Source organism: Monodon monoceros, unplaced genomic scaffold, assembly GCF_005190385.1.
Source record: "Monodon monoceros isolate NGI ecotype Baffin Bay Population unplaced genomic scaffold, NGI_Narwhal_1 Super_Scaffold_21, whole genome shotgun sequence".
NCBI lineage: Eukaryota > Metazoa > Chordata > Mammalia > Artiodactyla > Monodontidae > Monodon > Monodon monoceros.
In genome coordinates, this window is record NW_021703778.1 from 144,721,010 (window position 1) to 144,736,694 (window position 15,685).

The 15,685-nt window shown below is 47.0% G+C and overlaps 1 protein-coding gene across 8 annotated transcripts in view; it reads left to right on the forward strand.

Moving 5' to 3' along the window:
• RGS6 (regulator of G protein signaling 6) overlaps positions 1–15,685 on the forward strand; it is a 576,458-nt gene that overhangs the window by 528,953 nt on the left and 31,820 nt on the right. For 7 of the 8 annotated variants that reach the window (XM_029236161.1, XM_029236160.1, XM_029236166.1 and 4 more), the window contains one exon: positions 13,019–13,108. In XM_029236161.1, the coding sequence (XP_029091994.1) occupies positions 13,019–13,108 (90 nt within the window). Of the gene's footprint in view, positions 1–13,018; positions 13,378–15,685 lie in introns of those variants that run through there. The other variant, XM_029236164.1, reaches the window with a different exon arrangement.

Sequence of the window (15,685 nt, forward strand, 5' to 3'; positions counted from 1 at the left end):
CATGGGTGATAGAGAAGCTCCATGGATGATGGAGAAGCTCCATGGGTGACAGAGAAGCTCCATGGGTGATGGAGAACCCCCATGGGTGATGGAGAAGCTCCCCAGATGAACAATCTGAAACACAAAGCTCAACTCTCCATTATTCATGAAACATGAGAAAAGGGAGACTGGTCAGAACCATGATGCTCCCCGCCCAGTATTATTGCTCTGATCATGATATCAGGAAGGATTTATTTTCATGTTTTATTATGGAAACTTGTAAACATGTGGAAAAGTAGAAGGAATGGAGCAACAAACCTTTGTGGACCCTCATCCAGACTCAGCAATCATCTATACAAGACTGATCTCATTTTTATCTGTGTCCCCACCTATTTTTTCACCGTTTGTTTTAAAGCAAATCCAAGACTGTATCATTTCACTGTAAATAGTTAGGTGTGTATCTCTCTAAGAGAAACTGACCCTTTGGTCTTAACATTACCACAGTGCCTTAACAAATTAGCAGTTATCTCTTAATATCACCAAATGTCGTGCGAGTGTTCAAATTTGTGGTAGTTCCATAAATGCCTTTTTAAAATCGTTATTGAAAATCAGAATCCAAACAAGGCCCACACATCGCAGATGACCTTGTCTTTTAAGCGCCTCGTAATCTACGGGTTCCTTTTACGTCCTCCCCACCCACCCCCCCCAACCCCTTGCCATTTACTTAATGAAGAAATTGGATCCTTTGTGCTGGAGAGATTCCATTGTCTGGATTTTTCTGACTGCAACGCTGTGGTACTATTTAACGTGTCCTTCTACCATCTGCATTTCCTATAAACTGGTAATTTGACTTAGGTGTTTAATCAGATTCAAGTTTGATTTTTGCGGGCAACATTACTTCCTAGACTGCGCTGTGCTGTCTGGTCAGAAGACACACGATGTCTAGTTGTCTCTCTTTGTGGTTTTAGCAGTTACTGATGCTTATTGCTTAAATCCCTTCGTTAATTGGGGGTTACAAAATGCTGTTCCAATTCTATCATTCTTCCTTCATTTATTAACTGCAATACAAATTATCAAATGCATCTGCCATTTGATTATCTAGTAATACAGTTCACATAGGAAAGATGGAATATGTGTTGGATGCATTCCCTTTATTTGCCAATTTAAAAAATAATGAATGGTTTACTGTCATCATCCAGTGGTGACCAATGAGGGTTTTTTTGTGTGTCTGTCTTTTAGTATCCTTGTAAACCTGTGGGTTTAAACATATTTGATGTGTTTTATCCGTTTTGTTTATTATTTTTATCAATGCTTGGATTGTGCCATCTCTGCCCTGTTGGCTCCTTCTGACATGACCCTACTAGTCTTTTATGTCATTCAAACACCAAGGAAACTAAGATGATCCAGGCCAGTCCCCAGACCTGGAATCAGCTAGTTCTCTAAGAATCGCTGGTTCCTCTTAGGGGGAAATGGTTTTTAGAGACCATAATTTGGGCACTTGGAGGCACTCATTGTTCCTGGGTTGGTCATCATTTTTAGGCCTTTCCAGTGGCCAGAGCTAGGAAATAGGTAGTTGTTATTTCTGATAAAAATACATCACGAGTACATACTGATACTTTCCATTCAAACTCAAAACTACAGGGGATTCTCTTTAACTTCTTTCTTATGTCTGTGTCACCTTGCTCTATGCTGAGAATCCTGGTTCTCAAGGACGCCGTAGATGATAGCATTAGCACTTCACGTTATTTGCTTTATCCTGCATCACCACAGAGCAGTCTCAAAATCGCAGTGCCACCTAACAGCAGTGATGTGGTTATTGCCTGGTTCTTTAATAGCTGCATAGTATCCCATCGTGTGGAAGTACCATGGTTTAGTCAACCAGTCCTCTCTTCCCGACATTTATGTTATTACTAAGTCAAGAAATATTTGATGGGAAAACCTGGGAAGTCAGCACATTGCACTGTGACGTGTTTCTGGATACACAGCCTTCATTAGCACAGTTCTCTGCCATTTTTCAGGTACATACTTCCAAATATATTGTATCAGCTTACTGAGGATACCCAAAGCATCTCTAACCTCCTCAGTGTCTGTTAGGACTGGGATTCTCTGAATTCTAATAAAGTACTCTTCCTAAACCAGTTTCTTTTCAGCCTGTTCCCTTTTGTTTCTTAAGTGTGTTTTCATCGTCAGTATACAGAGTGCTTCTCACTAGCCCTCCGACCTTGGGCAAGTTACTTAAACCCCCTGAGTCTTCTTTTCCTCATCTGTAGAACACAGATACAATGGCACCTATACCGTGGAAAGGGAATTAAGTGAAATGAAGCATGTCAACAACTAACCGTGTCTGGCTCACAGTAAGATAAGATATTTATGATATTATTTCCTTGATGTCATCAATACTCTTTTCTTATACTTTTATGTTTAGGAAGTTTGGTGAAAGAATTCAAATAATTGCATATAACCTTAGTACCCAGAGATAACTCCTATTCTAGTGTTTTGTTTCTCTCAACTTATGTGTAAACAGTGTTTATGCAAATAGGGTGATTCTGTAGCCTGCCTTTTACACTAAACTAAGAGTTAATTTAAAAGGCTAAATTTCTTCTGTAAAGGGCCAGATAGTTTAAATTTTGAGGTTTGTGGGTCATATGATCTACATCACTACTACTCAATTCTGCCATATAAAAACAGCTACACCGTAACAGTGTAACAATGTAAAATACATAAATAAGTGGGCATGGTTGTGTTGAAAAACTTTATTTATGGACCCTGAAAGCTCAATTTCTTATCATTGTTCATGAAATATTATTCTTCTTTTGATTTTTTTTCAGCCACTTAAAAATAGAAAAACCATTCTTAGTTCACATAACATAAAGAAATAGAGTTTGAGACCACTGTGCTGAACAATATATCATGAAAATCATTGAAACACTTCAACAAATCAGAAAGATAGAAAATAGAGAGACTTGGGAGTGGTTAATCTTTCATTTATATGGGAGAGTAGGTTAGAGTAGACCATCTTGGTGCAGTAACAGCAGCCCACCAATCTCTGCGAATGTTTCTGCATCAAGGTTGAGTGTTACGGAGCCAACCGACCAAGGGGAAGTCAGCCAGTACCATGATCTTCACACTGCCTTACCCTTCCTGGCCAGCACTGCTGCCTGCACCCGCTGCACGGGTGTGACTTAGAAGTTTCCAGGTAAGGAGAGGAGGCTAAGACCCAGCCAGGACTTGCTCTCCGATCTCCCAACTTGCTGGTCAAGTCTGCAGCTCAGATCACACTGCCCCTGGGTTATTAGAGCTGAGGGCTTGGTTGTCATGCAGAGACCTGGAGAAACTCCAGGTCCCTAGAGAAGGTCCCCAAGCTGGGGAGCAGGCTCTGATCCTGTTTCAGCCATATGCTTTGTCTAGGATTGTAAGATTGTAAGTCCTTTAAGCTTGCTCTCCTCAGTCTGCCCATCTGAGAAGTGGGAATGGTAACACCCAAACCCTTTGGAATGCCCCCCTCCATCACCCTACTGGGATCAGGAGCTCTGGGGTGGCTTCCTCAGCCGGTCACATGGTTCTCAGAAGCCAACCAACAGTGGTCAAAATGCCAATAGACATGTCGAGTATATGTCCTGCTACTAGGGGTCAGTAGCCAAAGTGAAGACTCAGCCAGCTTTATGCATTCACTTGAAATGGGGACTGGGGGTGGGGTGCAGGCTCCCTCTGACGGTTTTGTCTTTTATCTGACCACATGCATTGTTACAGCAAAGTTAATTGCCTGTGTTTGCTTCCTGTGGAAATATCTCACAAGATGCCCCGTCAGCATGGGCCCAGCATTTGCACTTGTGTTTTGCCGATCCATTTGGCTTTTTTAAAAATTTGGGCCAGGACCAAATCTTCCATAAAGATCTGTGGGCTGTGACCATAGCCCTCAGCTGTTTGCTGTGTTGTTCCAGTTTCACAGATTTAGCCTCGTGAGGGGAGAAAAAAAAGAAAAATGAGCCATGATTTTTTTTTAAGGACTCAGTTCTTTATGCTAGGGATTGAATTCTCTGTTCTCAATCTTGGGGCATCCGCAGGAGCTGCATTGCCACCTACTTGCTATGTGGTCTCAGGCAAGGATCTTGACCTTTTGTGCCCTAGTTTTCTCCGCTGTAAAATGGGGATGGTGTCTTCTCTACAGCCGTCTAAGGGTTTTTAGAAATCAGATGAGCTAATATTACTGAAAATTCTTTGAATAAGTAAAGTGCTATATACTTATATGTGTGAACTCACAAAAATTAATGGCTTTAGTATTCCCTGAGATCTCAAAATTCCAAGCTAGATCTAAAATGAGTTCTCCCAAGAAGGGTCTGCTCTTAGAAGGGGTTCTTAGTGGGGGGGAAATTCAAAAATAAAAAGTAGGTAGGAGCCAAATCTGGGGGGCCTTGAGTGTCTTCCTAAGGAATTTGAACTTTCTCGGTCTGAAGACAGTAGGAAAACACTGAAGGCTTAGAGCTGAAAGCGGAGGAATGAAATGGTGATGAGCAGAGCAAGCTGAAGCTGAGAGAGATCTGAACCTCGGGGCATGGAGTCCGAAGCTCTGCTGGTGGTTTTTGGAGGAGAGAATGAAACCACAGGAAGTATCGCGAGCCTAAGACCTCCTCTCAGGGCATTCATCTCTTTCCAGAGCCTCCACAGGCTGCAGGAGGGAGACCGGGGTCAGCAGGCTGGTGCAGTGGCTGCCTGGCTTCAATTTTAAAAGTCTCAGAGTATCCTAGGATGTTCCGAGGACTGTGTCACTGGATCCATTCAGTCATTCGTCCATCTCCCCATCCATCCATTTCATGAACATTCATTCTCCCGTTCGAGTTGGGAGACCTTGACCTGTGGGCTGTGAAGTTCTACACTGAGGGAAATTGCAAAGGATATTAGGGGCCCAGATGGCTTTTTGCCATTGGGCACAGCTTATCCAAGAGCACATCATTCTTTTTTTTTTTTTTTTTTTTGCGGTACACAGCCCTCTCACTGCTGTGGCCTCTCCCGTTGCAGAGCAGACTCTGGACGCGCAGGCTCAGCGGCCATGGCTCACGAGCCCAGCCGCTCCGCGGCATGTGGGATCTTCCCGGACCGGGGCATGAACCCGTGTCCCCTGCATCGGCAGGCGGACTCTCAACCACTGCGCCACCAGGGAAGCCCAAGCACATCATTCTTTACAAATAAAACAAAACAGGCCTAGGAAACCACTTCACTGAGATTGGATTGGATTGGAAATCTGTCCATCAAAGGGATTGACAGTTGAATCTGATGGACCAATCCAGCCTGTTGACTTTGGTCCCTGCAGGTTCCCATGTAGGTTTCCTACATGTCCAAGCCACCCTGCTTTCCTGACCTGCAGTAACTGCTGAGATGCCCCATCCAGACCTGTACCTGCAGTGTCTGGCCTCCAGTGCCTCTGGATTTTAAGTTCTTTGCTGGGAGCAGACATCTGGCCTTCCTTACCTTCTGTAAATCCCTACAACATTAAAATAATGCTCTGCACACAGTTTTGTTTTAAATAAAAAAATTTCCTTGACAACTCAGTCCAGAATGATAATACTCTCAGCTGTACCTATCATTTAAAATAAATAAATAAAAGGCCATTTGTCCCTTGGTTTTCCACTTTGAAAAATCTTGCCACACAACCTTGAGGAGCACATATAGTAGGTGCTCAATAAATACTGGTTAAATCCAATTTCTATAACATGTCAATTCAGCAAAACTTGGAATATCCACTAAGGGCCAGATGTTCTAGGCTCTGGGAAGATACAGATACATAAGCTCTCCTCTTAAGCAGACCCCAATCTAAGTTACCAAACCTCCGCTTGGCCATCATCTATGCATGGAGTGATCAAAGAGCAACCTCGAGGTCAAAATGAGGTCAGGGTGATACAAGAGCTGAGAAATACACCATCGAGTTACACCCACAGTGAGCAGACAAGAAGCCTCTAGTCAAAAGTCTCTATTCTTACCTAAACTTAGATGTTTAAAAGCAACTTGATTAAGGAATGCAAGGCCTCTAACATTTGCTTTGTTCAAAAGCCAGAGTCCAGTGGAGCCCACGTTTACATTTGCCCCAGATTACTCAGAAGCAGATGTCTTCCTAGCTTGGTGAAGGCTGCTAATCTTTGCCCCAGTGGTGGAGGTGGTGGCGTTGTGTGCCAGTATCACAAGACTACACCAAGTTTCCTGATATTAATCCTCATTTGGAGGGCATTTCCTAGTAGACTTCCCATGCCAGACATACTTTAATAAAAAATGCTATGGCACTGCTTACTCCAGGAATTACTCATTTTATCCTGTGGGTGGTTTTATTTTAGGGAAATGAACAGCAGAGGGAGGGATGCATTTTGAAAAGAACAAATCAGTTGTTTGTGAGCGGTTTCTGTTTATTACCACAGAGACGAGTAGTTCTTGAAGAGAAGGCGTCAGAGAACTAAATTCCAAAATTTCTCTGTTGATGCTTCAGAGCAGAGATTTCTTGCACCAAGCCCCATGACCTTGAAGAGGAGAAGGAAACATTTGTCTAAGTTGATACCCATGGTATTTGGGTAGGTGAAAGGAAATATGCAAAGCTGTCTTTGAAGCTACTCTTATCTAAGGATAGGGATTGAACAGCATCAAAATACTGTGCCCTTTGGCCAGTTAAATTGAACATGTTTATACAGATGCTTTGCAATGTAAAGGCAAAAGATAATTCACTCTTACACTCTCTTATGACTTGAATGTTGCATTCCATGGAAACAGTGTCTGCCACGCCCCACTTAGAAAGACAAAGAAATCCAGATGGGGGCTTCTCATTTAAGATCCACAGGATCCTAGAATATTTTTTAAAATATATATATATATATATATATATATATATATATATAAAACTAAATCACTTTGCTATACAGCATAAATTAACACAACATTGTAAATCAACTATATTTCAATTTTAAAAAAGAAGGAAAAAACCTGGAAAAAAAGATCCACAGGATCCTAGGATGGTCATCCAAAGCCGCATCCATGAGGACAAGCTACTGTCTTTCACTCAAGTGAGGGTCTGTACTCACTCAAGTGAGTCTTTTCTATGTTTATTAAGCAGATACTGACTTAGGATCCCCATCAATTCCCTACCACTGGGCAGTCCCACCCTCTGTCCTCCTGAAGGACCCATGATGAGAAAAGTGTTCATTTTCTTTAGGCTTCAGCTAACCATGCCTAAGGTCTGAAGACCTTTGGTTTAAGATATTCAAGAGTCTCTTGAAAGGTGAGACTGATACATCTTCTGGGTGACTTTCTGTGACACAGACTTGTTGCCTGTGACTTCCCAGGGGCCCGGTCAGCCCTCAGAGCTTTGCCAGTTCGGCCCTTCCTTCTGGTGCGGAAGGCAAGTGGTACATGACCTGTGAGGTGAGAGCCTGTGTCACCCTGGGAGACTTGGCCGTTGCTGTCACTGACAACGTGGTGGTGAACAGTTCCCGAAACGGAATGGTGAATGGCAGTTGCATCTACCCCTGGGATGACTCAGATTAAAGATTGAAAGGAGGCCCCTGACGCTTCTGCTAACCACACGCTGAGGACCTTGTCTCAGCCACAGAACCTGACTCTCTCAAAACCCCAACTCAAGGACCATGAACAGCACCGTGTACCAAGGGAAGAGTGTGAGCTTTGGGGTCACAGAACACTGGGCTCAAATCCTTGCTCTGTGCTTGGGCAAGTCACTCAACTTTGTAGAGCTTTAGTGTCCTCATCTGTAAAATGGGGTTGTTTAAACCTAAGCACTGATTCAGAGCAAACAACAACAGCAATGGAAATAATACAGCTGGACTCCGCTCACCTTTCCTCCTCCCCGGGAACCTTCTGGTCTTTGGTCTCCCTCCCACGTCATCCCTGGCAAGGACAGTCCCAACATGAAGGCCAGTTATCATCATTACTTTACATGTGTATAGTTTTCGTAATGTGTTCCCTTGTATTTCCTCGGTTAATTGTGTGCTCGGCGGGGCTGGAAAAGGCAGACTCAGGACCTGAATCCAAACCTTTGGCCCCCAGCCCAGCCCCCCTTCCAGCGTCTTACACGGCAATGTCACATCCTGCCCCACAGCGTCATCTTCCTTCAAGGGACCACAAGGGACCCAACAGTTCCCAAAGGCTGGATGTTGTTCCAGGAAGCTTGGGTGTTCCCAAGAGGACAGAGGACAGAGACACATACATCTGCAAAAGAAAAACAGGACACTTGAAAATCCCAAGAAAAGCTCTTGGCAGCTGTGCAATGCTCCAGCTGAGCGGCCTCCCACTCCAGGAGGATGCTCTAAAGCTGGGGGATGAGATCGTAGCTGTTTCAGGAACCCACAGCAAAGAGGAGGACATAAGGGTGTTCTGAAGTAGTCTAACTGCTCCAGCATGCTTGGGGCCCAAGGCCCAGGCATTTGTCTGATTACCTTCCCCAGCGCTGTGAGGCCCACCATGTCTTGTCTAAAAACAAAGGAGATTTCCAAATGAGGACCCTCACTGCAAAACATTGATTTGTAGCAGGTGTGGTTTTGAGACAGCTTGCACTGCTCGCTCCCTCCTCCTCCCGCATGCCTCGGACTCCACTGATTCCAGTCATTTTGGGTTTAGGGGTTTTTTTCTTTCACTCCATTGCTTTTTTTTTTTTTTTTCTGAATCTTTTTTATTGAAGTATGGTTGATTTACAATATTATATGAGTTTCAGGTGTACAACATATCATTCAATATTTTTATAGATTACATTCCATTTAAAGTTATTATAAAATCTTGCCCGTGGTTCCAATTGGTTTTGCTTCTGCCTTAGCATCCCAGGTAAGCAAAGCTCCCACCTCGGGCTTGGCCCTGGATGAGGGTGGAGTGTCTCATCAGGGTGACATCCATGTACTGTAACTGTCAACCGCCATGGGGTGTGATTCCCTCCCCCCACTGAGAATTGTAGCTAAGATGTCCAGTATGGCTTAGGGCCTTAGGGCATCAGTTTCTCTACCTATGGAGAACCATCCTCACCCTCCCCGGAGCAGGTGCCTCCCTACGTGTCAGGAAGGCAGATGTGGACTCTGGTAGTTCTCCTTGTTCACGGTCAACTCAATCATCCGTTTTTTAGAAAGAGAGAGAGGGAGCAGGGGAGGGAGGGGTCTGGGGAAGGAAGGAAGGGAGGGAGGAAGGAAGGAAGGAAGGAAGGGAGGGAGGGAGGGAAGGAAATAAAACAAGAAAAGACAAGAAAAAGCAAAGAAGAGAAATGCAAACTTCTTTCTCTCTGGCCCTTTCTCTCATTCTGTCGGTGAGCGCTCGCTGGTTTTGCCAGTGGCTCTCCTGCTTCTTGCAGATTCTGGATATACATTTTCCTTAAGACTGATTGTCTGCAAAGCAGTGGAAACAAACCAGAACCCCTCATAAATCAGTAGGGGTCACTGCCAAGAGCTTTGTACACTTGCTGTCCCTGGCAGTGATAAACTCATTGCATTTGGGAACTGGCCAAAGACCCTGAGTCCTATCTTAATTCTCATTCCCAGAAAAACCTCAGCACTCCATTCCCCCACCCACTGTTTACTGTCTTTGTGTTTCTTAGACAAAGCTGGCAAGGAAGAAGGCACAGAGTTCCATAACTGGGTACATCAGACGCTGCACTTCTTTGCTTGGGGGAGGAGAGGAGGGTAGAGGAGAGTCCTGGATCCACAGGCTGTGGGAGAGGAGGCCCCAGAGGGGCCTGAAGCCTCGGGCCCTGTGGGGGACATGAGCGATCTGCGGAGGTTCTTGGATTCTGTTTTGCTCAGACCATGCCTTGCACATGCGAGTGTTGTTTTGGTGGTTGTTTCCTTACAGGGTAATCTGAGACGGGCATAATGATGGCCAAGGGCTAGCAACGAGGTTGGCAGAGTGAGACTGCCTTATGCAGCCCACATCCAACAGGCCATACTCTCTCCCCACAAGGTCCTCACCTTGGCTCTGGCCTTGGCAACAAATTGCCAAGTTGGCATGTGACATAGAGAGGACAAGAGCAGTGCCCAAACTGCCCCTCTGACCCACATCAACTGCCCCCCACACCCCCGAGAGGGGACCACCACTGCCTGCTACTCCTCGGCCCTGGTTGTCCTTCTTGCTCTGGTTGACCAGACTAGGAACTGGGAGACACATTCCTGTCTACTCAGCTCTTCCTACCTTGATGAGGCTCTTTCTGGTTGAGGGACAGCCATTCCCCACCTCGGACAGGGTAGGTCATCCTCAGTTATACCCGTTCACAGCACCATGAACCTGCTCTTCTTCCTTGTATCCCTCAGCTCAGCTGGTCACGCACGCCCTTATACAGTGAACTTTAAGCTTTATGACAGCGGGGACCTCTTCTGTCTCGGCGATGCTGGAATCTCAGTGCCTGACACAGTGCCTGGCACCTAGGAGATGCTCAACAAATATTCTGGGGATCAAATGTTGAGGCATCTGCTTTATCCTATATTCTTTCTCAATTGACAAGTTCTTTCTTTCAGTGGCTTTTCCTGCCCACGATGAGCTGGAGGAATTAGCTAGATCAGGGGTGAAATTTGTTGCCAAGGCCAGAAGGGCTGGGCTGGGAAAGGTTTCCTTCCTCTTCTTGGGGGAGCAGGGGGTATTTTGTGAGATATACTTGGGGATTTAGATTCCTCTGAGAAGTCAGAACAAGAAGCATGGGCCTGTTGCCTTGGAGAGGGGTTTGGAGAGGGGCCAGGCCTGAGGGCCAGGCCTTTCCAGATGACTCAGGAGCAACGTGGCTCTGTGGGCCAGACAGAAGCCATGCCTGAGACAAGAAGAAGGAGACAGCGAGATAGTTTCTCTCTGGGTTAACATTTGTACCTAAGATGTAAATGTTAGACCACTTTAAAGGGACAGCAAATGCAAAGACCATGATGTCCCTCGGTCTAGGCCCTGAGGCCATTAGGGCTGAGCCACGAGGCCCACATCAGGACTTCCTTTGAGTTGAGTGTGATCCCCACTCTCCTTCCATACAGAGAGCAGGATCTGATCATAAACTAAAACAAGTATGGAGCCTGCAAGCTTGCTCAGTACTTGCAAACTCAGACCAGCATTTCAGTGAACCAAAAAGCAACATAAATTCCGCTAACATTTAACCCTGTGCTGGACGCTATGCACATATAAGAGATTAAAAACACATTGTTCCCTCAAGGAGCTTAAACTAGAGTGGGCTGGGTTTTTGTCTGAAATTTGCAGAAAAACACTCAGCGACATGTGTTCCCACTAAGTTTATTAACTCAGAACACATCTGGATCATCAAAGTAGATTCAGATTGAAGCCAGTGTTTCGTTTCACTGGGCTCCTTTCAGTGGCCCCATTCCCACAAGTAGGGCTGCACCCGCTTTTATAAATATGGGGGCATCTGGGCAAGAATGAAGCTGGTGCCCAAATAGGTCTGCATATGGTCCATCTGAAGATGGCCTGAGAGGGATCCACATGTCACCAAGGTGATTCTTGCTTTCTGTCTTCACTTTCTTTTGAGGTGGGTAGGAAGAGGGTCTTAGCAAGCCATCGTCATCACCCAGCTTCCTCTGGGATGCACCAGCAGTCTGGCCAGGTATTTCTTAAATGTGCCCCCAGCTGAGGAGAAGTCTCTACCTCCCCTTCCTCCTCCCCTGGGAAGAGTACCCGAGGAAGAGGTCCTTAATGACCAGTCCAGCCTCTTTGCTGAGCATTCTCTTCACTGACCAGCTCTCCATTCCCCTGAGCACTGGGGCCCTTGTCCAGCGTCGTGGGATGAACAATGAGTGTACATCAGGCAAGATGCTTCCCTGCCTGATGATTCCACCCTCCCTAGGGAAAGCCCACCCTCCTCCTAACAGGTCCTCTCTTGGGACAGCCAGGCTTTCCTGTGCAGCTGAGCTACCATCCATTTCAACTAATAAATAACCCTTTTTCAATGGACAAGCTCCGTCTTTTAATGAAACAGGCTTTCCCTGCCCTTAATGAGGACAGATCTATTAGGAAGGGATCACAAGGCAATGGGAATTAGCAGGAAGTGAAGGGCAAAATCCGTTGCCATGGCCAGAATGTAATGCCTCTAGGAGCCCAGGAAGGCACTATGCCCCAGCATCTGCCCCTCCTGGATGGAAGACTCAGGCCTGGCATATTTGCCCAGATGTCCCCATGATCTGGTTCTAAGGGTCCCCTTCCAGGATGGGATGGTGGCCCTGACATGCACAAACTGACCCAATTGCATCGTTGCCTGTGGACTTTTTTTTTAATTAAACTTTTTATTTTGAGATACTTTTAGCTTCACAGGCAGTTATAAGAAATAATATAGCGACATCCCATGTACCCAGTTTCTCCTAACAGTAACATCTGCAAAAGCTATACGACAATATCACGGCCATGACGTTGACATTGCTACATCCCCCGAGTTTATCAGATTTCCCAATTTTACTTGTACTCGTATGTGTGTGTATGTGTTTAGTTCTATACAACTCTATCACATGTGTAAGATGTGTCAAGATACAGAGCTAGTCCACCCCCACAAGAACCCTTCCTATTGTCTTTTACAACCACACCTCCCTCCCCTCCCTGCCCCTCTCCTGTCCCTAACCTCTGGCAACCACTAATCTGTTGTCTGTTCCTATAATTTGTCATTTCAAGAATGTCATACCAGTGGAATCATACAGTATGTAACCTTCTGGGGCTTTTTTTCATTCATCATAATTCCTTTGAGATTCATCCAAGTGGTTGGGTGCATCAGTGATTTCTTCCTTCTTATTGCTGTGCCTGTGGTTTTAATCATTAAGCAGTACTGCATCCCGACATGGCATCAAGGCCCAATTACATAGCCTCTGCGACATGATCCTCAAGGATCTTTTACTCTGTGAGAGAAAATAGGTTTTGGTTGGTGTTTTCTGAGTGGGAAAAAAACGAAACAAAGCCAACATGTTACATGTTTTTCCAGGTACAGACAAGCATATTTCGGTTTGTTTGTTTCTTTCCTAACACAGTGGCCAGTTGGGTCGCAGTTCCCTTTAGCACTGGTTGACAGTTCTTTCTTGTGTCTTCCCACCTCCCGCCTTTCCAGGAGCACATCTACAAGCTGATGAAGAGCGACAGCTATGCCCGCTTCCTCCGGTCAAACGCTTACCAGGACTTGCTGCTCGCCAGGAAGAAGGTATCTGCGAAGGGCAGCCTTGCCTTTCTTAGCACTGTTGACCTTTGCCTGCTGCTTGCTGCTGGTGTGAAATGAGAATGTCGTCCCTTGGGTTTTATTTCTTTTCTCTTTTCTTCTTTCCCTTCTGTACCTGGTCCCACTCCAATAGAATATAATTAGGATTGTCACCACATCAGCCCCCCCACAAGGTCCAGGGTGTGGCATCCTGTCTCCCTGGACCCATCGTCTCCATCTGCGTGTCCTGCCCACAGCGGAGAGTGTGACCAAATTCTGAGGCTGCAGTGGCTCAGCCCAGGAGCACAGCAGTGACATCAGCCAATCCCTTAGGAAACACTGAAGAGTCCAGCCCCCTCCCCACAGATTTTCTGTCCCCGACCGGCTCAGAGATGAGTATGAGGCAAGGATTGGGGCGCCCCCCTCTGGATAGAAACGCTTATAGGTTTCCAGGGGGCGATCTGGCACCTGAAGTCCTTCCTGGGGTGGTTGCCCCTCCCTCTCCCTCACCTGCCCCACAGCATTTGCTTTTTCTTTTAACCAAGAAGTAACGGCATCCTAGCTCCTTCCTCCTCCTCCACTCTGAATGAAGTCCTCGTTCCCTGTGGCCCTCAGTGTCTGGACTTGGGGGTGCAGGGACCCTCAGCATGCAGGGTGGTGGGGAGTGACTGAGGCAGGGATGAACTCAGCTGGATTTATGGGAGGAGGGAAGGAAGAGCCAGGAGGGACATGGGGTCTGGAAAAGGGGAGGCAGGAGGGACAGCTCAAGGTTCCAGTATGCCTGCAAACGCTCTGCACGTCTAGGTTCTCATCTGAGGCCCACGTGTGGTTAATGGGGCTCTCCTTGCACCAAGTCCCGGGACTCCCGTGCCATGCCGCTTAGGACCATGCGCATCCCTTTCTTCTCCCTCTCAGCCTCCCGGCAGCAGTCCCTGAGCCTGTGGTTGTCCAGCAACACGCTGTCTGTCGGGCTTCCTCTCTCAGCCACACAGCCCCTCTTTCTGTGTACTGTGACCTCACGTGCCAGCATCTAGTCTGCATATCTGGCTGGTCCCACAGCACTCCTGAGTCTAGAAGAGCATTTATATCCTGCTTGCCTGCCCTTAGGTAGCCCTGAGGACATCCCCAAGAGCCTGAGAAAGAGAAGCAGACTTTGGGGACTCCCAGAGTGTGAGGAACCCAGCTTTCTTGTTGGCCTGCATCCGTTCCATCAGGTGTCACTACTACGATGGAAAATGTGAAGCCTGACCTCCAGCCCACTCCCTTGCCAGAGGGTGGAGGTGGAGAGGCCCTGATGCAGCTGGCTGACATCCCCACCAGTAATGGCTCTGATACCCACTTTTTCAAGAAAAGTTGTGGAGACCTTTGTTGCCTCCAGCCCAGATCTCAGGGGAGAAGGCAAAGTAATTGTTCCTTATTTCTTGTGGCTCAAGACCCTGAACTGATCCCGGTGTGGGGAAATTGTGAGCCTCTAGCAGTCTGACCCATCTGGGCCTGTCCACACACCCAGAAGAAGCCAGAGGCCATTCAGTCTCCCTGTGGGTCTGAGCACAAAGGGAAAACACACCCCAGCACAGGGAGTGGGGCTGAGATTCCACAGATCCTCCCGTACGAGGAAAGCTTCTCGAAGGAGGTCACTTGAATGAGGAAGGAACGGACGGCCTGCCCGTAAAATGTCACAGATGAAGTTCATTAGAATTATCCTTCCAGCCCTTACACCAAGGAGTGTCCTTGGGGCAGAAAGCTCTTGCAGATGCCAAAGCCCTTTCAATATCCAGGGGTTAATTGTTTCCAAAGTCAGCGACAAGCCTACCTCTTCTTCCATTTCTCCCCGAGTCTCCAGGCATGGAGTGGATTTGTAACTCGGCACTTCCAGGTAGGCCTAGCGTGTCTTCTGATGTCAGGGATGGGCTTACCATGCGATCTACATGTCCAGGTCATGAAGGGAGGTGAGCCACAAGGTCCAGCTAAGAGGAGGGATGTAAATCGGCCTCACTTTACTGCTAAGGAAGGCTCCTGATGGAGTCTGGAGGCATAGCCTTCCAGTCCTTCCTCCCTAATTCCTCGTCTATCCTAGTATTTTCAGAGATCAGGTTAGTTGCTCTGATGAGCCAGGTCTCAAGGACAGGTGCGCTGGGTTTTGAGGGGCCCCTCCAGAACGCTTAAGTACCAGTACTTAAGTACAGTTTTCCAGGGCAGCTCGGAGGACCTGTGCAAGGCAGACTAACCTGAATAAGTCAGGCCAGTGGCCACTCTCTGTGAGCAGCAGCTCAGGAGCCAAGGGACAAGAATGCCAGGCGCAGAATGCCAGCTGCGGGGCCTAGGACTGGCCTGACTTGAGCTGCACAGACAGCCCCCGGGCTGCCCACTGGGTTGAAGCTGAGTCCTGCCGTCCCCAGCGGGGAGACTCAGTATGGTGCCAGGCCAAGCACGGATCCATCAGTTCCCTGTGCCTGAAGGAGAAAGACCAGCCTGGCTCTGCGGCGGTGTGTCCTTTGTGCTGTGTCTTCCTTCTGCAGCATCCTCTCTGTCTCCCGGCAGCCAGCTGAGGGGATGGGGCATGACAGCCAAGGAAGCCCTCTG